The sequence below is a fragment of the Venturia canescens genome, chromosome 8 (assembly GCF_019457755.1).
Source record: "Venturia canescens isolate UGA chromosome 8, ASM1945775v1, whole genome shotgun sequence".
Taxonomy (NCBI): Eukaryota; Metazoa; Arthropoda; class Insecta; order Hymenoptera; family Ichneumonidae; genus Venturia; species Venturia canescens.
The window spans coordinates 14,864,970-14,889,140 of NC_057428.1; the positions used below are offsets into that span (position 1 = coordinate 14,864,970).

Sequence of the window (24,171 nt, forward strand, 5' to 3'; positions counted from 1 at the left end):
CTATATTTCGTTAAATTTTGCGACAGATGGACACTGATAAGAGCACTCTCGCTACCATGGAAAATCAATGACACACGAACGGAGATTGACTCCTGTCAAAGATCCATTTGGTCTCCTCAATCAAATCGTGAAAGGGGGTTTTTTACGTTTATCATATCACCGCCTCCTCCTCCGGCCTCTTCTCGTCATTCAGAAACACTGCGAAGGTAACGATTTTACTCACGCTTTATCTAATGAATGGCACCTGTGGATAGGAAAACTGATGCGCGCTCGAGCGAACGTGCTTCAAAAAATATTTGCATTCTACGTACTTTTGAACTTTTTTAACTCGCTGTTTTCTATCTCTTCGAATCGTACTTTTTCAACTGCTTTTCAACTGTTTTTTTTTTTTGCATTAATTTGAAGAACAGTAGAAATAGGATTTTCTCAATAATTATTATTTATTCGATTAACCGAAAATTTGTTTTCAATGAGAAATCAAGCGAGCAAATTTTCGATTAATTATTTGAGGGTTTCGATCGACTCACTGCTTTCTCCTGTTGAGAATTCCCTTTGAAAAGTCATTAAAATTCCACACGGTCATAGGAAAATCACTGTCGAGGCAGTTCGGCCTGGAATTCCTCACATTCGTATGCATGCTGAACCGATCAAGTTTATTATCGCCGAATCACCAGAAGAGCATTCCATTTTCCAATTTTTTTGTTCCGCGTAACTACGAGACGGAATTGAAATGTTGGGGGATGGACGCGAACTGCGGAAAAGCTTCCGCCCCGTCGTTCCACATTCCGTGCAACGACTGTCAGCGAGCTTAACCGTCGCGAGAGAAACGTTTGAATGATGTGCATACTCGCGAGCGAAAAGTCCGAGTGACAATGAGCTCACGAATAGTCGGATTTCTGCTGAATAAGTCGCTCGGTAAATTTATCGGACGTAATGAGTCAAAGTTGAAGACGTTGAGGAGGAGCTTGGAAATGCGGGACAGCAAAGCAGAGCCTTTGAAACAGCCGAGGATGACGTGGCCGAGTGTGATGCTGGAAAACAGCGAAAAAAGGTGGTCACGATTTGCGGGAAATTTCTTCATTCATCTTCTTACAGTTTTTCGTTCTCCAATGCTTAATGTCATCACGATTATTTGCTTGCGCCGTTCTGTAATGCTTTGACGATGTTTATGAAAATTCTCAATATTACAAAGCTCGTGGAAACCTACTTGATTTTCCCAGCTTCCCTATCGCGTCACGCCATTCGTCGACGATCCTTCGATAGAACACAAAGGAATTTTGCTCCCTTCGGGGAACAGCCTCGACTCCTTGGTCCGTTGTTCAATTAAGAGATTCCTAATGAGGGTAAAAAATTTTATTTAATATTACATTTGCAGGTCGACCGCTTAGGCGCGGGGAGAAAACGATTCTTTTCCCCCGCTGGCTTTCTTCAGTCAACAAATTCGAAGGGCTGTCGACATATGATGCGAACAGGGCGTGCAGGGAAAACCTCCATCGTTCGGATCGTGGGCTACTCTTATTGCGAAGCTCTGACGGTGCAGGATGTTTTATCCTTCGTCATGGGCTCGTTGATGCTTAGAATATTTGGAGCATTATTACAGTTTTTAAAATCTTTATATTTCTTGTGTCAACGTGATTTTATAATAAAATGAAATTGAGAAGTTTCTGTTTATGAATTTCGTAAGAAGAGCTTGGAGCTTGCAGCAGAGAGTTTTCCTCGCGATAGCTTATTTCCACTCAATATTTGTCCATTAGAGTATTGTCGAGCTCAATTTACATTTTGTCTTGAATATTCTCAAATCGATTTCGTTACTCCTCGCGTGGGAGGAAGGAACAGCAGATACTTCGTCGAGGATCACACTTTTCAGGCATTCGAATAAAATTTATGGATCTCGAGAAGCGTTGAATTGGACGATTGTGAATTATAGCAAGCGACTCGACCGAGCCGTTTTCACTGCAGAGCAGTAACGGTTCGAAATTTCGTTGACACGTGGATGGATGAAAATGTTATTGCGATTGAACCGGCACAAGGTCAAGTACGTTCTCCCATTCTGACGGCTGGAAGCTTTGAGCTCCTCAATTTAAAAGGCTAACGAATTGGGACCATAATTATTCGGGCATGGAGCCCCATCGTTGAAAACCATCGTCTCATCACTCGTCACTTTATTCTTGCGTCTTGTCACGAATAAATGAATAACTTTTATTGTACCTCCGAATTATTTCACAACCGGTTGGAAGAAAACCTCGAATTCGGATTTTTCCCCGTTCGAGAATAATCCCCTTTAAGCCATCGCTCCCAAAGTGCTTGCCAGTGACGCGTCAACCTTCGCCATCGGTGTCGTGTCATAATCACTAAAAATATTTGTTCTCGAATATTCAAAGCGGTACGTCATCGGCAGCCGAGTGAACCTGAGCATCGTTACAAATAAAATCAACATTGTGATCACTTAAAAACAGCAAAAAAAGGTTGCGGGAATACAAAAACATTGACAGCGTTCATTTCGATTGTATCGATTGTTGGATTACTCGAATGAACTTTATTCTGAAAATGATTTGGTCAGAGAATGACAAATCTTTCGAATATTCGAATAATTTTTTTGAGAAATCAGATAAATTGAATGTTGAAGAAAAAAATGTTTGGTTCATTGATTTTTGGGGTAGTTTCATTGAGATTTTCTTCGAGGCATGAGCAAGAGGGAAAATAATGTATCTCCGAGTAGCGCAATCGCGAATGTTTGAAATTGCGCAACTTGTTTTTAATTTTGCTCTGACGAAATCGATCAATCGTGTGCTCGGTCAGAAGACATAAGACGAAATAGCCACTTTGAAGAGGAATTTTCTCGACTTATTTTTCTTCGTATTGTTGACAAGTTGAAATGGACTGCTAAAGTACACAAACCAACAAACCTCGCGTTAGACTAACCTGAGATTCATGTATTTTCCCTACGTCCCCAAGCGGATCTCGGAATCCTTATTCTCTATCTACGTCGCCTTCTCCTCCTTCGCTCGTTTCTATTGGACTTTTATGTTTTACTCTTTTCATATACCTTTCGGAAATCTTCATACGACATCGGCGGAGCTGCTAGAATCACAAAGATCTTTCTTTCGTTTCTTAAGCTGTCAAATGAACCGCAATTCAAGCGTCGTTAATGCAAACGACAAAAAATCATGAAAAACTTTTCAACTGCATTTTTGTGGGATTTTGGAAAAATGCTTCGAATTCTAGGAACGAAATGGATCGCGAAAAAAATGTAAAACTGAAAAAGTATTTTGTAGCTGCTCCATTCGAACGATCGAAAAGCAAAAAATTGAATCCCTTGTTCAATGGAAATAAAATTCTCGCTCACGTGACCCCGAATTCGTGCGTCTTCTACTCCGAGGATGAGAAGTGGTTGGCTAAAGGGGTAGAGCGAGTAAGAAGTTTGCTCCATTTTCATCGGCTGCGTTCCATGAAATTCGCTGTCAACAGCGAGTAGGGTGAATGTAAAAAAGAAGGTAGAAAAACCGTAAGAGAGACTGGAGCGAAGATTGAAACTTCCGAGTGTAACCTTTGCAGTGGCAAAACGGTGGAAAGCGGAGCGACCAGGTGGGCGAGTAAATGGTATTAGTCGAGATATCTCTACGTTTTACGATTCGCGACAAGGATATCGTGTTCGTTGAGTCTCTCAGGATGATCCTGTTGCGCCACTCTCCGAGAGGGAAATTATTCGTTCGCAGAACAACAATCATTATGTCTCGTTTGAAAATTCGTTTTCAGAAACTCTGTGTATACAGTTCGAAACTCGCAGAGTCTGATTCGTCAATTATCCTCAGAACGAACGTCATTCTTCCTTCGCTTTTGAAGACCTAATCGAAGTAGTATTGCAGTTCTCCTTCGTGCGTCGCACCGACCTTGCAAATTTCAATAAATATTAAACCATAAACGATTCGTGTCAAAAACAATTGACGCACATTCCGTCGTTCGGCGTCGTTCTGAGACGAGAAACGCACCGTTCCGCCTGCGGAGAAGTCCGCGCAGTTATGCATGAAGTGTGTGCATTCTCATGCATGGAAAATCATCGATGCATGAAGCTCGCGCAAATGTTTTGACTTTAAAGCTCTCGCCACTTGTCACTTGGCTTCGGACGGCTACGAGACCATTGACCTGAGCGCGTTGTACAAGTCGAAGGGTATATTTGGCTGATGAATAACAATACAAAGTCGAAGTTGGGAGTTCGATGAACGCGAGGAGACAGACTCGCGATTAATGAGAAATTGGCACAACGTCGCAACGAGGCTCGCGATTCGTTGATTGAATGGAGCTGATGAAATTTTCATCTCTCCCCGTTTTTCTTCCAATCCCTGGGGCTATGCATGCTAAAGTTGGAGGTAAAAAGTTTGCGGCTAAGGCGAAGGGAAAGTAGCGTAGAAGTCTTGCGGAGCACGAGTTGGTAAAAGAGTTACGAGAAGACTGAGGCGAGGGGTCTCTTGCGTGCGGTACAAAGAAGCGAGTGTGTCTCCGGGTCTGCGAGTGAGTAGTGGCACTGTTGTTCTCCTTGCGGAGTTTGTTTCGTTACTGCCCGACGACGACAATCTTGGGGCTGTAACGTCGGCTGAGATTGAAGTTTGCCTGGACCGCAGATATGCACCAGGGATAGCATTATGTCGGCGCGTCCCTTTCTCCGAAGCTTTTTTCTTCTCGTCACCAAATGAATTTACGTTGATGAAACTTTGCGCTGTTTTGAGTCGCTTTGCTGGCCTTCATCAACGCCGGGGCTGAGGGATACCGAGCTCCGCGACGCATGTTGACAAGTTTTTAAGAATTCTTGAGTTTTCTCCCGAGTAATTGATACCCAGCATGGAGAGAGCGAACCGACTCGCCGGTCATTCATTCATTCAGCGGAATTACATTCATCGTATTCGGCTCAATTCACTTCCGAAGATCGTGCTGAATTCACGCACGATCAACGCCGGAAAGTTGTTTTGATTTTACGATTAAGGAAAACGAAACTTTAATGTGGGTCTAAAAGACCCGAGGGAACGATTGAGGGTATTAGAACGAAGAATTCGAATGGAAATCCGAGCTCAAAACTCCCGTGGAAAGGCTGTCGCATGGCGAATGGGCATCGAGTCCCGCCATTGCAGCTGAATCTGCAATGAAATTATTCGAAAGTGATTCATCGCGATGAATGGGAATAAAAAATAACGCAGAGTCGATGAGACATTTCGACGTAAACGCCTCTGATACTAATCCGTTTGTCCATCAGCTTAAAGTCGTATGTAAAACGCCTCACGTATGACAATTGCGTAACGGTTTAGAATTCTCGATGGAAATACGCTGCTCTTAATACGAGACCTCGCGCAGCTTGCAAACGAGATCAGGAGAAGCTCACCGAGAAAATACGAAGGAAGATAGCAACGAAAGTGCTCGGAAGATGCGTGATCGGATAGCTCGATCGGAACGTGTGAAATTCAACATTTTACTTCCTGAAAAAGCAAAAAAATTAATTATTTTCTGCTTTTTAGGACATTCAGTCGCATAAAATATGTTGGAAGAGTAATTTTTTATTATTTATAGTATTTGGCTCATCGACGTGGCGAGAACAGCTCATCGACTCGGTTAAGCAACGTCGAGCAGCAAAATTATTCCATTTGAGCAATGCCGACCCCGCGCAGGGATCAACGGTCATCCAGGAAGTTGACTCGCGTCACGTGACGCTGGAACTTCGTCGATTCGTATTTATTTTTTCGGCGTGCTCTTTAGCATAACGTTGAAGAAGTGCGAGGAAGCGATAAACGCGGGGATAAGAAAGTGGAAGAAGCGGCTGCTGCCCCTCTACGAGGAGGCCGAAAAGAACCTCAGTTTTCGAAAGTGCGGAACGCGATTACCTTCGTCCACGATAAACGCAACTCTCGGTTCACTTTTTCTTGCCCAGTCTGCAATTGAGCCTCGTAAGTTCAACTTGCAACGAGAACCGAGAAAATATTATTCACTCGTTCATGTATTCCGCTCATTATACGATTCGCTTATAAAAATTAATCCCAAGTGAGAGTTATTAAAACGAGGAATTTTCATAGCAGGCTGCAAAGGTGAAGTGCTGGATTAAGGACTATTGAGATACGCTAAACAACGAATGTGCGACTTTCAAATTGTGACATAAAAAGGAAGAGAATTTCGAGTACCTCGTATGTGTCATCTCGAACGTTCTTGTGAAATATCGATTGATTTTTACGGCCCAGGAGTCCGCACTTTCGTTTTCGTGATCCTCCTTCTCGGTCGACGATTTTTCGTTCCTTGTTTCTCGGTCGTTCAACTCAGCGGTTCTCAAAATTCGTCTTCGCAAAGGAATGAGCTTTCGAAACGGATTTGTGGAGGAAAAAAGTTCTTCGGTCGTCGTGAATCATTTTTTCCATGCTCTCGAGTCTTCCAAATCGAAGATTTTAAAGAGATAACAAAAATTTCTAAAAATTCACGATTTTTCCGATGAAGGGCGAACCGAAACATGAACGTACATTTATCCGACGCCCACGATATTAAAACCAGGGTCGTGAGTTTGCAGTACTTGCACGAAGCTTGTCAGAGTTAAAGGAGAAGTCACATCGCGGGAGAGCGCAGTGGTGAAAATCGAGTTTAGTCCGACACGGCCATTTGGAAGAGCGAGCTTTCTTACGCCGTATCTTTCCCTGTTCATCTACTTATCCCTTTGCTTTTACCCCGAGCTCTTTCGCTCTCCTCTTAATCCTCTTTCAAAGGGTGTAGCTACAAGGTCAGTACAAATGTAGACACGCGGAAATGTCGCAGGGCCATTTAAGGTCGCGAATATCATCTCGAAACTTCTGTTTGACTTTTCCTTCTTGCGTCGAATCGATTCAATTCCATTTCATATTCAAACTCGCACCGCAGCGATCCTGGTCAGAATAATCCTTCGGTACCATCGAAAACCAGCGAGAGCGGGTGTCTCGATCTCTTACGCAAATCGCTATCGTCAAAGGTCAATTTTAGGATAAAATATTTCGAAAATTATTTACGATCTTCCCCCAAATTTGTCGTGTCTCTGGATTCTTTGCTAAGGCGTTCAACTTTTTGAGAAAATATTTTCAAAATTCCTTTCAAGATTCAGTACGATTAAGGTCCAAAGAGAAAACTTTGATTAGAAACTAACGTGCCCGACGCTGCGTTCATCCAAAATACGAAAACCGAACGTACTCTGAATCTCAATCCAGAGCCAAAATGAAAAACCAGTTTTTCCCGAAACTATCGATTTTTCTGTTTTTTTTTCTTACTCCACTAGCTCCAAAGGATTATGAAAGTAAGATTTCGACCCGATTAGGCACCTAAAGCTGACAAACTATCCATCGAAGATCCAAAAAACCTCCCTTCGCGATTTTTTTTCTCTGAAATACTTGAATATCTTCTCCAAGGATCTTTAACAATGTGAGCAAGCTTAAGGTGATATATCGCACGATAAATGTGCCGCCGCCGCCCCTCACCTCTGCCGGTACTGCAGAACTCGAAACGAGCTACTGCAGAATACCGACAGACGTCGCGGCACTCGTCTTCCATCAGGTTTCAAGGTTACGCAATGGGTGCATCAGAAAAATCCGATGGACGGCGTTTTCCAGGTGTGGGTGTGTGTTGCATGGCAGCCACTCGTCTCGAAAGACGAATTTCGTGCGCTATGCGCAAACGCAAAAACCAATCAAGAGACTCGGTAGAGTCTCGGGACAAGTACATTGACAGCCCTGTCGTCTGCTGGCCCGAGGCTCTCGTCGAGACTATACTTTCTCTGAATAAAACGATTCGCGGTGGTGGGGGTAAAATTGGCAAGTGATTTTGTTGAATTTACATATATGTATATGCAAATTCGGCTGCAATGATATTTTTTCCCCAACAAATCGAACTCTCGAGCAGCGAAGACCGCTGGGTTCTCGCTTGAAAAAGCGGTAGACATCGATAAATTGAGAAATAAGAAAATTTACCATAATTATTGAAAATTTCGCATCTTCGTTCGCTGTTGTTCCCTCCAGTTATTTTTTTTATCACTTTCGTCTATCTTCTCCAAAATTTCGATATCCACACGCTCGCAGCGAGTCCTAGGGATTCGCCACACCGGATTCCAGGGCTTTGACGTGTCCACCGATGTGCCTTTCGACATCGAGCACGTTCCTCTCTGTATATTTTGTCCTTTATTCTTCAGCACTACACTTTTTCCACAGCACTCCACTGCACAACAAGACTTTCCGTCAAATCCATGACGTATACTAAACGTCACTTTCTCTTATGCTTCTTCGTTTGTCTTTTCAGAAACTGATGGTCACGCATATTTCGATAAACCAATGTCAATAATTTTTTTCAATAAATTTATAAAAGCTTCTTACTCCTTCATTTCATCATCGATTTCGATGCAACACGGCTCAAAATGTGTGTTTTTTTTTTATTTCTGTTGGGCTGACATTCGCCAAATTACGAGTCGAACGGTGCAGCAGAAATCAGCTTTCGAAATTTCAATCTGCAAATACCGACTGATCCATCGCCTTCAGATAGAAAGGACAAATACTTTTCAATTTTTATCTAGAGGAAAAGTAATCGTGGAGAACGGAATAGATGAGGGCGTAGAGCATCAGTAGTGCTGACGTTTTCATACACCAAGTTTGGCTTTTATCAAAAACCTGTAAATTTGAACTCGATATATCTTTTTGTTTGCTATCCATCGAACAGTGTACATTGAAAAGTCATGATGAAAAACAGGACGTTTTTGACAAAATAACGACGTTAAATCTAATCGCATCGCGTATCTGTACAGGAAATTGGGCTCTTATCGGTTACCGTGAACTTGAACTTCGTATCTTTGCTTTTGCTGAATTTAAAGAAGAGAGCTGGGCATAGCGGAGCACTCGAGCAACGCGGAACTGCTCTCAGGAAAAGCGGTTTTTTGTTCGTTAAAAAATTATCTTCAATTCGATGATTTGACTCCGGAAATGCAGTCAAAATTGACCATGCAATGAAACAATTTTTTTGGAAATTGAAGACTTTTTTGATCCCGAATGAAACTGGCTGTGATCATCAATAAGAAAATAACAAATTTATTGGAAAAATGGATATTTAACGTAAATTTGCAAAAGTATATAAAAATCTGATTTGGATGGTTAGGGAAATAAGTTCGGAGGAATAGTGGTTTAGACTCGAGGCGTTCATGGACCAATGGAATGGGGAATGGACAAATGGATGATTGTGTAAGGTCGCTGGAGTTCTCTCAATCACAGAGGGTAAAAAAAAATGTATTAATGGATGTTTCTACTTGCTAAGCGTGCATAAGAACGATAAATTTCTTTGCTGAACTAGTTTTTCTTGAAAATGCACGACAAGTTTTTTTTACTATGTTGACTGTGAACTTGGGGGATTTACATTGTATGTTTCTCGACGATATTCAAAAATTTAGATTTTTTTTTCTAAATAAAAATGGAGCAGTGGATTTCAATACTTGGCGATCTTTTTACACTTGAAAAGTATTCACCAGGATATTACTTTATGTTGGAAAACATATCGATACTTTAGTGCTGTCAGTATAGTAAATAATGAGACGAATCGATATTGAGAAAAAGGAATTTTCAAACGAACTCTTCTAGAAGTCTTAATCTTTTATTAACGTATGCTACGTACGTAAATTGTAAGTAATGTGTAGAGAGAAAGAGAGAAGAGAGATAAAAACGTGCCCAGATTTTAATCCTCTTCGTTTCTAATGAGACTAACTTTACCGAAGCTTTTTGTTATTCGAACTTTCTTTTATAGATTGAATGGACTGGCTCAAAATATGTCAAAATAAAAATAATTGGCGTCGGATTGGCTCTTAATGCTATGTCAACATTTCTTACACTCGAGCTCAAACGCTTTAGAGACGATAAGCCAATGGAGTAATTACTCCAGAAAAATGTCTCAAATGGATAATAAGCGATACTAGACTAATTATTTTTTGTAATGCGAGTCTGGGGTCCCGAAAGTATTCGTCGAAACCTCAAACTTGCAAAATTATTGAAACCAGTGGAAAAAGGCAGGATAAGGTACGATGTAACGCAACTCTTTTGGTGAAACGAGTTCGTTGATCATTGGATTTTTGTTAAATATCCATGTTTTCTATAATTAGAGCATTCCCTCTCTCGTCCTAAATTACGCGGGCCAATTACCTTGGTTTTGTCAAAAATTTTAATTAAAAAAAAATTGCTTGTTTATTTGCATCGTGTTTCCTGAGTTAACCTTTGCAGGAACTATTTCGACTAGTGGTCGAAATATCGACCACTAGTTTGGTCGGGCACTCCACTTGAAAAATTCATCAACATTATCCACAAATTTAGTGTAAAAAAAAGTTCGATTTTAACGTTCGATCCCCGTCCTTAAAAGGTTAAACGTTCGAATTCTGCAATTCAAGAGAGAAATGCAAACAAGTTGAGAATTTTTCAAATAGATACGAAACTTACAAAACGTTGAGTGCTGATATATGAGTCCTGAAATCTTAAGCTCGTTGCGATATTCAAAAAAATTCGAAAACTTCACTGACATACAAGCGCGTGCAAGCGTCGTGTAAGTTTTTGTATAAAACTGCTGTAATTTTAATTCTGTGAAGGCAATCGGTTAATGTGAAGTTCTATTACATATTAAATGGGTCTGGAGATAGTGTGCTCTACCTTGCTATCGAAAGTGCATTTTCCAACGCACTTATCACACTTCACACCATCAGTGTGGAGCTCACATTAGGTTATTATCGCTTCGAACACTTTGTGTATAATTTGAAACTTGTGGTTTATCGAAACTGCACGACGTAGAACTGATCAGAGCTACAGTATTTGCAGACGGGCAACAACTTTTGCTTTTCGAGACCTCAGTCCCCCGGGTTGTAAAAAGCCTGTTGCACTCTTCGACGACCGAAAAAAATCAATCTGCAGGCTTCTCTTCCAGCATCAGATATTCGAAGATAAAGCGTAACTTTTGTCGATTTCAAGGTGTTGAGCTTCTTCGAGAAAAACGTAAATTCGTTGACACTTTTTCTCTCGTCCTCGTGCTCCACGGGAGCTTAAGGAGTTTCGGTACAAAAGTCTAAATATTAAGAAATTGATCAAATTTGGTGATAATGTTCTTCAACATCAAGTGCGAAAACACAAATTTTTTCAAAATTTTCTTCTACTTAGTTATCGAGTAATTACGCATTAAGGAGTTTCGGTACAGGCGATACAATGTTGCCATGCTAATCCGTGCTAAAAAAATTCAAAAATTCAAAAAGTTCAGAATTTTATAAAATTTGGTGAACATATTCTTTAGTGCCAAATTTGACGACACAAATTTTTTAAGATTTTTCTTCTACACAGTTATCGAGTAATCGATCACTAAAGTTTACGTGTATAAGCATAGCGTTTCCATATATATAGGCATACATTCCGGGCATGAGAAATCTGCTTTAATGCGTAATTACTCGATAACTAAATCACTTTGGTGTCCCCCTCCGATTTTCTTGAAACTGCTGTATGTGAAAGAGCATTCGAAAGTAAGAGACACGTATTTTTTTTTATCGGCGGAAAAACGGTTTTAAGGGGTGAAACCACCCTTGAAAGTAAGGCATGTCAGGGGGTGATTTTGCAGTTTCACCAGCAAGCACTCAACAGATTTTGATAAAACCAAAACCAAAATGTTTCTTATCTGAAGTGATGAAAAGTTCACCCTGTGCACGAAAAAAAAAAAAAAAAACAGGGGGTTAACCACCCTTACATTCTTATATTTCTCACGCCACAATGAAAAGGAACGAATATGATGGAATGAAACGGGTTCTATTTCCATGAAAACATGAAAATAAAGTTCACATGTTTTTGCATTTTTGCAAAATAGCAGTCTTAAGGGGGTAAACTACCCCTTTTTTGAATTTTCGTACTGTATGTGGCTTATTTCTGTTTTACATGTTTTTGCTGATTCGAAATATTATAATAATTTCGAATCAAGATTTTCTGAGGTATCAAAGTCAATACAAGACTCTGAATGGGTGAATCTCCCCCACTCGATTTTCCTCTTTATTCGCTATTTCAAAATTTCTCCCTGCATTTCGTTCAATTTGGTTGCTCTGCATCGAAATTACGAATTCAATAATTTTAGGAACGTATAATGATCGTATTGACCTCAATCTTGGCGGGCAAGGGAAGGAGGAGGGGAGCCATTTGATATTTACTACGATTCAACTTTGAAGTCTGAATAAGTCTATGCTGTTGATCTTGTTTACTAACGAACATTTTTTAAATGAAACTTCAATACACATTAACAATTCATTAACCGTCTCATAGTATAGAATCGGATTTTATTAGATAAGTACATATATCGAAATAAAATATAATAAAACCTATCATTTCCAGCAATTATGGCTCATACGTTGTACAATAATGATATTCATCAAAAAAATGTTTCAAACACAAAGATTTTTTGCACCATGCACATTTTATAATCGCTATATTATTGCAACCAGGTATTTCACAGTGTGTTTTTGATTGACCGAACCCAAAATCAACAGGATTTTCGAAATATTCCGGTTTTTCCGTAATATAATTACTTTTAAACCATGAATATTTGAAAAGATTGATATAGCGTGGAGATGACAATTGATTGTGGGCCAAAGATTGCAGTTTGATTATATTATTCCTCAAATGTAAATTTATATCAGCATCCACTAATAGAACACTATCTGAAAAATGTCGTACAAAATTTTTCCATATCCTGAATCCAAATACATCAAGCGGTTGAATTTTTCCAGTTGTACCTTTTGGGATAATCATTGTGATGATTTTTTTATCATGAGGGGTGGCTTCACGTACAACTTTGGGGCAGTGTCCACTCCAGGAATCAATCAGTAATACATTGTCACTTCCAACATTCGGAAAAAAAACTTTTTCCATCCAAATTTTAAAATGATCTGTAAACATATAACAAATTATATATTTATAACTATATTTTGGAAAAAGTTGATGCACCCTTAACGATAATACGCACCGGAAGTAAGTTTCCCAGATTTCGATGCTGTTACTATGACGTTATCTGGCTTAAACAATTCGTTCGTTACTCTCGGTCCAAATTCACCTTTTGCCTCCTTTAATACTATGAAAAGTGGAGAAAGTAGTTTCCCGTTGGCATTTATTGTTGGCTGAATCGTGTAGCTATGGGTCGTTGAAGACACTGATTGTACAACGCATTCAACTTTTTTCGATCCTTCCATCGCTAAAGTTCGTGCTGAATGGATTTCCAGTTGAAAACCGCTTTGGTCCGAATTATATACATTACTTGACCCATACTTTTCTATTAGTAATTTAACATCTTGAACAAATTTGTCCGCATTTGTTTGCAGAAGCGCTTCTTCCTCCACAGTTTTTCTCGTTATAAATTTATTAATTTTTCTGGAAACAATGCGATGCGATTTCTTAAATTTCCATAGCCAGTTATGAGAAGCTTTGAATCGTATATCTTCATGGCCTATTTCTTTCTGTGCCTGTAGAGCCCACTTTCGAAGGTCAATATCATGAACAATGACACCCGCGTCTACAGCAGTTTTCATATTCCGTAATGTGTATTCAGAAATTCGAGCAAGTTTTTCTTTATATGTACCACCCTTGTTCAGTTGTTGTGCCCAGCGTCGTAACTGCCGTATGGATTTTACAGATTTGTATTTTTGTTTGACGGTTTCAACACTGTAATTCTTTTTTTTACCAGATCTCCAATATTCAACAGCTTTTTTTTTATAATCATAGCTCAGCTCATCGTCACCAGAACAAGCGTCGGAATCGACATCATCATCCTTTTGCCATATCATATCTTCAACAGCAATTGCTTCGAACTCTTTAAATGGTTCTTGAAAATCAAGAGTTTCTTCCTGTATCATCTCAATCCCGTTGTAATCTTGCATAGAATCGATTAAAATTTTTTCGAAATTCTCCTTCATCTCTATTTCTGCATTATTAACAGGAGTTTGTGCAATGTTCATAGCTTCAAATGTAGCCAGTAACAATTTGATAACGTTGATTGGGTTGACTTTCATGCTGGTAAAAGTAGTAGGCACAATACACCAAAAGCACAGAAAAAGCACGCACGATTTGGAGCTCACTCAAAAATGCACTAGTACAATGCTAATGGTTACCGCCTTCGAAAATAAGTATCGAAAGAAAAAAATATTTATTAATCTCACGATGCCTGATAACGTTTTTATCTGATGCATGACTCAAGAATATTCGGAATGACTAATGTTATTCGGTGTGTGAGAATGCCAAAAATATCAGGTGATCATAACTACTTGATAACATTTTTATCTAGCACAAACACCGGGATCATATGTCTACGCCTCTATTTTTCCGCCAAAGTTATGAAAGTGTTTTATAGAGGCATTTTTATCTGTAGCATGGTACCTATTCATTTACGTGCAGTTTACAAGCTTTCTATGATCACCGAAAAAGTAGTTGTGAGAACTTCCCCCCCCCCCCCCCCCCCCCGCCAAACCGACACCATCCAGGTCAATACGAGTTTTATATGTTCCTAAAATTATTAAATTTGTAATTTCGATGCAGAGCAACCAAATTGAACGAAATGCAGGGAGAAATTTTGAAATAGCGAATAAAGAGGAAAATCGAGTGGGGGAGATTCACCCATTCAGAGTCTTGTATTGACTTCGATACGTCAGAAAATCTTGATTCGAAACTATTATAATATTTCGAATCAGCAAAAACATGTAAAACAGAAATAAACCACCTACGGTACGAAAATTCAAAAAAGGGGTAGTTCACCCCCTTAAGACTGCTATTTTGCAAAAATGCAAAAACACGTGAACTTTATTTTCATGTTTTCATGGAAATAGAACCCGTTTCATTCCTTCATATTCGTTCCTTTTTATTGTGGCGTGAGATATATAAGAATGTAAGGGTGGTTAACCCCCTGTTTTTTTTTTTTTTTTTCGTGCACAGGGTGAACTTTTCATCACTTCAGATAAGAAACATTTTGGTTTTGGTTTTATCAAAATCAGTTGAGTGCTTGCTGGTGAAACTGCAAAATCACCCCCTGACATGCCTTACTTTCAAGGGTGGTTTCACCCCTTAAAACCGTTTTTCCGCCGATAAAAAAAAATACGTGTCTCTTACTTTCGAATGCTCTTTCACATACAGCAGTTTCAAGAAAATCGGAGGGGGACACCAAAGTGATGTTCCTTGTAAGTAGAAGAAAATTTTGAAAAAATTTGAGTTTTCGCACTCGATGTTGAAGAACATTATCACCAAATTTGATCGATTTCTTAATATTTTGACTTCTGTACCGAAACTCCTTAAAGCAGATTTCTTATGCCCGGAATGTATATCTATATACATGAAAACGCTATGCTTATACACGTCAACTTTAGTGATCAATTACTCGATAACTGTGTAGAAGAAAAATCTTAAAAAATTTGTATTGTCAAATTTGGCACTAAAGAATATGTTCACCAAATTTTATAAAATTCTGAACTTTTTGAAATTTTTTATGCTTTTAGCATGGTTTAGCATGGCAACATTGTATCGCCTGTACCGAAATTCCTTAATCAAGAATTCAAAAGCAAACAATGTTTGTAAATATATTCGTTCGAGTTGTCTAATAACTCGTCAGCGATCGCACGATAAAACTCATTCTCACACGTTTTTTTCAGTAAAAAAAGAAATCAAATAAAAAAACTCTGTTTTTCAAACTTTGAGTTATTTTCCGAATTATTTTTGCCTCTCTATTTTTCAAATTAGCCACTCGAAATCGTAAACGTGAAAAATCGAAATCGCCGAGAAAGGAATAAAGAATAGTTGAAAAAAAAAATTAATTATTGTCTCAGAAGCGAAAAGGAAGCAGACAAAACCAGGTGAATGGACCGCTCCTCGTGAACTCGGCGACGCCATCGGTTCTGCAATCAGCTTCCAACGTCCGTCGACTCATCTCCGAGTCGTGTACACCATTATAACACTGAAATCATCAAGAGCCAGAGCTGAACATGTTTTCGGAAGTGAACAGTGATTTTCTTGAACAAAAAATACAAGAAGACATTGAAAAGAGCTTCGAAGCTCGAATAGCGCGAACGAAACTATCGAGAAAAGGCGATGCCGGTAACGGTAAGTTGACGAAAAGTTTTTTTACTGAGACATTTTTATCAAATAGAGAAACAAACGAATGGCTGAAAATCTCAATAGAAAAGTGAACATTTTCATCTTATCACGAGATTTGCCCCCAAGAAGGTAGTGGAGAATAAAAATATTTTTGAAAGCTCCGATCAATTGAATACAAAAAAATGAATTTTTCGACTCTATTCTTATCCGGAAAGTAATTGTTGAATAATCTTTTACGAATTCACTGAAAAAAAACTTTTTCGTCGAAAAAATCCTTAGTTGTACGAAAATATAGTGGATTCAACTATTATCGATTGAACTAACAAAAAAATTTGGCATTGGAAAAAAAAACAGTTGAATCGCCTATAATTTCGTTCGACCAAATGGACTTCGTTAGACGAACAAAACTTTATTCTCAGTGGAGAATAATTAGAGACTAAAAATACAGGAAACGTTGTAATGAAAGGCGATGAAAATTCGAGCATGAGTTTTCTTGTCGTTGTGAAAAACGAGAAGAGTTTGTTGGGCTCTCATTCATGTCGAAAGGCTAACAGCAACCGGAAACTAAAATAGCAGTTAAGTTTTCATGGCACGTTTTGTGTGTACTCAATGCATGGTATTATGTACATTATTTGGCGAAGGGTTCGTTCGTTTCACGAAATGCCATCGGGTTGTTCGACCGGGGAAAAAAAATACGACAGAAAAAGCACGTTGCGTTCTAGAGTAAAAGCGAACGAGCTACCAAAATTCGCGTAAAATATAGAAATCCGTTTGAATAATCCATCGACTCGAAGATCATGAAAAATAAAAAGAGCTGCTCACTCCTCTATCCCTTTCTTGGAGCATAAATATTTCGAGAAATCATCAAGCTCGACCACCATCCCGTAAAGCACATGAGCATGCCATCAAACTGACATAGAAGCTCGCTTTTTCCTATCGCACGAGGAATTGACCTTTATGAAGTGGATCAAGCGAGGCCACCTAAAAATGTAGTGGACAAATATTTCGTGACTTTTCACTAACTTTTTTCATTTCGAGATACGAATCACGCCCTTATTGGGCTTCTGAATCCAACACCTGATTTTCGGATTCGAATTTCTTCATCGAAAGATTTTTCCTTGGGGCTTCAAGTTCACCTGCTTGATCAAGTTTCTTCAGAACTCTCCTTGAAATGCGATTTTTTCATGGTTGTCCTGGCGTGCCTTCGTGCTCGCATTAGTCGCGTGCTTTGATACCAACAAGAGAAAACCCTTTTGCAAAATCTGAAATTTACAATTGAAAATAAATTTATTTTAGATTCCTGTTTAGAAAACGATGAATTATAAAATCCAATTAAATTCTTTTAGATATAATTCTGAATAAAAATTCCTGTGTGAGCCCGACGTACGCAGAAGCATTCAGAAGATCGATTGAGTGTCCTGAGGAGTTTTGGGCCGAAGTGGCTCGTTGCGTCGACTGGAGCAAACCTTGGGACAAAGTTTTGGATAACTCGAACGAGCCTTTCACAAAATGGTAGAGACGTATAAACTTTCACAGGCTTCTTTGTCCTTCAATGGATCAACAAAAAATCTTTCAGTTCTCATCCACCGAGAAGTTCTTTATTAAGTTCTCGCAGTTTATTCTGAAAAAGTAGAATTGGTGGTTCTATTTTTTTGAAAATTGTGAACGCATCTCTGGGCAACAAGAACTGGTTTTTTCAAATTGTTGCCATCGAATTGCTTCAATTTATCCGAAGATCGTTAAGGTCATCGATAAAGTTGGTCAATCACAGTTACGATCTTTTACTCAAACGAACTTTTTAACACAAGTTCCGAATAAAAAAATTGAAATGTCCACCGAAAAATTGTTTTTTCTCAGTTAAGAAATTCCAATAAATTGTGATGATCGAAAGAAAATCTTTGAAAAAATCGATTCGTTTTGTCTCAAGCGTGCTCGAGTCTTCGGTGACATTGTCGACTGTTTTCGATTTTCGTCAGGTACGTCGGTGGGGAGATAAATGCTTGTCACAACGCGGTAGATCGTCACGTGAATGCCGGATACGGTAAGAAGACGGCACTCATTCACGACAGCCCATTGATTCCGACAATTCGAAAAGTCACATACGACGAGTTGCTGGAAAAAACATCGAGACTGGCGGGTGTACTGGCTGACATGGGGGTCCGTAAGGGTGACAGAGTGCTCATCTACATGCCGTTGATCCCGGAAACGATAATGGCGATATTGGCGACAGCCAGACTCGGAGCTATCCACTCGGTGGTGTTTGGAGGTAAAAAGAATTGTGAAAAGTTCGTGGTAGACTTTGAGCAGACCAGCAGTAAGAATTAGTGATTCGGTCGATCGTCGAACGGTTCGAAGCAGTCCAATTTTAAAACGCTCTTGGCCTCGAAGACCCTCCTAAATGAAAAAGCAGAAACAACACTTGACGAAAACTCGCCCATAAATAATTTATGTATATAGACTAGCAATATTTATGAAGCGTAAAGCTAATTTAGGTGCGGGACTACAAATTGAACGATTACCCTTTTCATCTTTGAACAAGCCCCCCGGAGCTAAGATCAACAAAGCTAAAGGGTTTTCCGAAGCTCCGAAGCGAGATAAGACTTATCAGTATGCTATGCAGCTAGAGCAGCTCCCACGAATTGAAAAATGAGTTAAGCCTGTTCGTTGGGTGGAGGTGTGACGTTCGTAAGAACGCAATAGTGATCGTGAGACGAGTTGCGAAATATCCCCGCCTTCTGGACCTAGAGTATTTTTCTTTTTCCACTTCCCTGTATTTTCGTTAAATTTTTCTTCATCCGTCACATGCCCTGCTTCGAAGAGCGATCTGCGCAGCCTCTCATTACTGCTGGTAGTCCCATTTCTTTTCTCATTTTCTCTCTTTTCGGTAAATACATTCATCTTGTGCGATACCAAACAGGCTTTGCACCAAGAGAATTGGCCGTGAGGATCGATCATGCCGAGCCCAAAGTCATCATCGGAGCCAGTTGCGGACTCGAGCCATCTAGAATAATAAAGTTTGTTAAATGGCAATTCGCTATACGAATAAAGCATAAAAATGAAGCACCTTCCTGTAGATTCGGTTCGATCACCAGGTACACAACGATGATAAACGAAGCCATGGAATTGATCAGCGTTCCCAGACCAAAGTGCATTATCTACCAGAGACGAAAGGTGTGGGAGTCTCCGCTGTTGGATCATCAAGAGGACTGGGAGGAATTGATTGAGAACTCGAATCCCCATCCCTGCGTATCCGTCGAGGCGAATGATCCCCTTTACATTCTTTACACATCCGGAACAACGGGTAAATCGCAATAGTACGCGATCTAAATGCCTTTCAATAAGGAAAAAACGAATGTTGTTTGTGTTTACGATGCTGAATAATAACGTTACTCAATAATCTGCGTCGCAGCCACGCCCAAAGGCGTTCTCAGACCCGTTGGTGGTCACATCGCTACTTTGTGCTGGACCATGAAGGTCCTTTATGGCATGGACAAGAATAACGTCTTCTGGACTGCCTCGGACCTCGGTTGGGTTGTCGGCCATTCCTACATCTGCTATGGACCATTGTTGTACGGCGGTACGAGTCTAATGTACGAAGGAAAACCCGACAGAACACCTGATGCTGCACAATATTTCAGGTACGAATTCATCCATGAGCATAGTACTTTCAGTGGAACACACCGAGCGTTGCTAACATCTTCTGCACGTAGAAAGCCAAAACAATTGTTTCGGATCCATCATTGTTCGAGCTCGGTACGCTTCGGACAATCATGTGGAATTTTCCTTATTTTTCATCCAGTCTCTAGTCATTGGGATTCTTTGTTTTTTGGAATTTAACTATCGAGCCTTTCCGTTTTTAATCATTTAGATTAATAGAGCAGCACAGCGTCAATGCACTTTTGACTGTACCATCGGTCCTCCGAGTCCTGCGAAGAGCCGATCCAGAGGCCCTTATGAGCAAAAAATACTCAACAAAGTCGTGAGTAAATGTTTCCTTTGAATAATCTTTTGCGTAATCGCACGTTTACGTACTTGTCGATAATTGTAATTTTTTTCAATAAGGCTAAAAGTGATATTCACGGCTGGTGAGCACTGTGATTACGAGGCTAAAGCTTGGGCGGAAAACGTCTTCAAAGTACCCATTCTCAATCATTGGTGGCAAACGGAAACCGGACACGCAATAACAGCCACGTGCCTTGGCTTCGGAGAAAGTACTTGTCCACCGAAATACACCACCGGAATGGCATTCCCCGGCTACGACGGTACGCTCAATTGGCTCCTGATATTACGTACGAAAAGAAGCTATTAATGTGGAGACTAGAAGCTCTTCATTCTCATCGAAAGAACTTTGGCATTGTTTCGAGGTTTATGCTGAGGATAACATTTTGTTCATTGAACAAAAGCTCATTTATTGGACGATAACAAGCTGGATTCGACTGCCCTTATGTTCGACGAACTCAACCATTTGCGACTAAAAATGAAAAAAAATAGTTGATCTTAGTGCATCCAATTTACAAACTTCTCTGAGACGAAGAACTTTTTGTTTTATTCGAAATTAGCTTTTGATTTCGGTCGGATCGACCTGATGGCAAGAGCAAGTGTTTTAAAGGTTTTCGACGTTGGCAAGTCATTTGAAAATCAAGAATGATTTTTAAAAAATGATAAATTATCATTGCTTCTCAGTGAAAATCATGAGGGAAGATGGGAGCCTCGCGTCGACTCACGAACTCGGCAGGATCGTTGTCAAGCTGCCACTTCCTCCCGGAACAATGTCGTCACTCTACCTCGCACCGGAAAGATTCAAGGATATTTATTTTTCCAAATTTCCCGTAAGTTTTTCTGCGCCCTCTATCTTTCGTCAAGTCGTTTCCATTGGTTGCTCTGGCCAACTGCGAGCAAAGCGAACCTTCGATTTTTCTCTTCAGCTCAACTGTATTAGAGAAAAATTGACAGCAGAATTAACGTGTTGAACTTTGAGACTTTTTGCACGTAAAAATGAAAAAAGTTTTTCTTTTCCAAGCAAATTTTAATTACGGTTCGAAAGAGTGTCAAGCTTATTAATCGATTCTTACTTTCACTTGGAAAATTTCAAAAATTGCTTGAACGAGTCTCCGAGTGCCTAGACAATCGAATGAATCAGCAGGCAAAATTCGTAGAATGTTTGAACCATTGTCAGGGATATTACGATACGATGGACGCGGGCTTCGTTGACGAGCACGGTTACATTTACGTAACGGCGAGGGTCGACGATGTCATCAACGTCGCCGGTCACAGATTGTCAACTGCTGCCCTCGAGGACGTCGTTCTCGGTCATCCGGACGTCGCGGACACCGCAGTGGTCGGTGTCCCCGAGCATACGAAGGGTGAAATTCCTTTGTGTCTCTACGTGATGAGAAACGGTCAGTATTTTCTCTAAATTCCGGCGCTCGAAGCATGTCTGGAGTGAAAAAAAGAGGAAGTTACACGAGAAATGGTGAAAAATGAAAATTCTGTTGGAGAAAATGATCAATCATGTGTCAAATATATTCGTAGGTACGACGAAGAGCGAAAAAACTATTAACGAAGAATTAATTTACCGGGTGAGACAACTCATCGGACCAATCGCTTCCTTCAAAATCGCAGCCGCTGTCAGCGCGTTGCCGAGAACGCGGTCGGGCAAAACCTGCCGGAAATCAATCGCGGATCTGGCCCGATCGAGGCCCGTGAAGGTCTGAAAAAAGTCGAAAAAAATTATGCAAAATTCGTCGAAAACTCACTGCGGGAATAATAAAAAATTCATTTTTCACTCGCGAAATAGTATGAGAAGGAGTCCGGAGAATCGAGCGATCTAAATTCTGTGTTGATGAATATTTTCAGATCCCGAGCACGATCGAGGATGCGAGTGTTTACCCGAACATCAAGGCCGTACTGCAGAAACTCGGTTACGCGAAAATGGCCCCGGACCCGGAATTATGAGAGGGAATTCGAAGCAAATTAAATCACACCGGATTTTAGGAGCCTGTCATAGTTGCCTAGTTTCGTAGAACCATTGAGCTAAATTGTAGATAAACATTCGACGCGTTCGAGATAATTGAGCGGTAGTTGCCCAATTGAAAGTCCAAAAGTTCGAAAAAAAACCGTCGGCGAGCAACGTTTGAAGGTAAACACTGCACTTGACACTGTCAGGGGAAACGATCTGGTGCTAAATTTTCATAAAACACTTGTGCAAAGCTCAATGCACTGCTCAATGACAACGAAGGTCAATCTGTATTATGGCGTGTGTTGTGAACCCAAAAAAAACAGAGATGTAGCCATGAATTTGCGGAAAGCGTCAGCTGACGAGCGGACGTTTCCATGATGTTGTGAAATTTTCGTCATTAAAATCTTCACCGAACGTGACTCTGCGTTCGTCGTTCTTCTACAGTTACGAAAAACACGAAAGTTTAGCCAATATTGTGGATAATTTGAGCCCGTGATCACATACGATGAACATTCGGTGCTAGAAACAAGGTTAAACCCGTTATTTCGAGCACTTTACGGGATTTAACATCGAAATAATAGTTCGTAGTGGTCTAGGGTTAACTCAAGTGTTACTTTTATCGATATTCGTATAATGTATAAATATTTAAACGAATTTATAAGTGTATTTCCTTTGTTTCGTCGCTCATTGATTGTACAATCAATTTTGCGATACTTTTGTTGTTATTGCAAAAATAATTTGCAAGAACTGCACCGTGTATTCGAATAAATTGATTCCAGTGCTTCGTTAACACACTCCCGAATTATTCCTCAACTTTACGATTGCCATACGACAGATTCACGAACGCTTAACCTCTAGAGGACCGGAAAGCCGATATATCGGCTCATCCTGTGATATATGAACTTTGTATGTAGTTGATGCGTGATACCAGACACTAATTTGAGCACTTTTTTTCAAAGGCGGTTTCAGCTCTCAAATGCCGGTCCTCTAAAGGTTAAACAAGGGCAAGACACTTATCGACTTGTCGCTCACTCGGGTAATAATAAGTGTTTATTTTTCAACGTCTTTTTGTTACGCTCGTGGAGTGGAGTTCTAGCAGCGTCTATTGTTTACGTCCTCGCGAAAGTGTCCTTGAATCGGTACGATATGATGATAAAGCATTTCGATATTTGTTTTGAAATATTACAAAACGGTAGAATTTATTGCATTATGCGAGCACATTATTCTGCAGGGTTTTACGCCATCAGGAGGGCATGGAGTGTAATTTAACGTTTTGCAAGTCAAAAAAAAAACTTAGTTTGAAGGATGCACGTTTTTACTACTTGGCCCCACAATCCAGTGTGTCATAGTCGTTTGCATTGAATTCCACTGTAGAAACTGCACTCTGATTTTTTTCTGTACAACATGATTTTAAAAAGTCTCTATCACTATAAACCAATTCTATGTACTCTTGAAACAAATTGCAGTCGAGTAATTTAGTTGAACGTTTTTCAAAATGTACACTACGAAATGCACCTCTCGCCACTTGCCATACATCGATAATATTAAACTTACTTTTTTATCATTAAAGGACTTCGAGCGCCATCTACAATATGTGTTTGTACTGCTCGGTCGGTAAAACAGATTCCTCACTGACTGATGGATGTTACGCCAGTCTCTTGATCGCGGTTTTGAAGTATGTGCGACTGGCACATTCTGAGGATGGCGCCACGGCAGTCGAAACACTTCGAAACTTTGAAGAGTCGAAATCCGAATGTGTGCCTCCAATCACCCATATATTTTCTTTATTTTTTGTAATTTTATACCACTGAAAACGAGGATGTGAAAAAGTTCTTTTTTTTATTTTAAACTATTATTGAATATATTTTAACGATAGGAATGTGCACGGTTTGTTTGTTGAATGACCCGATATTTGGTCGATGTCACCGCTGTAAATGCTGCAAAAGATGCGAACCATTTATTTCACTCCGACCACAACGACTTTGCTAAAAAAAATGTTGTGGTATATGTAAAATAAAACCAAAAATCTGTTTTTTTTTAAAGCACTATCCCTAACAAATAAACTATCGAAAGAACACGAGTGAAAATAGAACAAAATTTTAACGAATA

General features: G+C 39.9%; 1 protein-coding gene across 3 annotated transcripts; it reads left to right on the plus strand.

Moving 5' to 3' along the window:
• The first annotated feature begins 5,845 nt into the window (after positions 1 to 5,845).
• LOC122414827 (acyl-CoA synthetase short-chain family member 3, mitochondrial) lies at positions 5,846 to 22,856 on the plus strand. Of its 3 annotated transcripts, none has more exons than XM_043426423.1 (13): positions 5,846 to 5,930; positions 15,836 to 16,109; positions 17,450 to 17,615; positions 18,080 to 18,369; positions 19,021 to 19,117; positions 19,196 to 19,404; positions 19,513 to 19,741; positions 19,972 to 20,082; positions 20,166 to 20,365; positions 20,787 to 20,932; positions 21,280 to 21,502; positions 21,636 to 21,811; positions 21,960 to 22,856. In XM_043426423.1, exons 2-13 carry the CDS (start codon positions 15,992 to 15,994, stop codon positions 22,056 to 22,058), a joined length of 2,064 nt encoding a protein of 687 aa, XP_043282358.1. In that variant the 5' UTR covers positions 5,846 to 5,930; positions 15,836 to 15,991; the 3' UTR covers positions 22,059 to 22,856. The 3 variants fall into 3 exon arrangements, with proteins under 3 accessions (XP_043282358.1, XP_043282355.1, XP_043282357.1); XM_043426420.1 differs by lacking the exon at positions 5,846 to 5,930 and adding an exon at positions 10,757 to 10,997; XM_043426422.1 differs by lacking the exon at positions 5,846 to 5,930 and adding an exon at positions 10,757 to 10,973.
• The last annotated feature ends 1,315 nt before the right edge of the window (positions 22,857 to 24,171 follow it).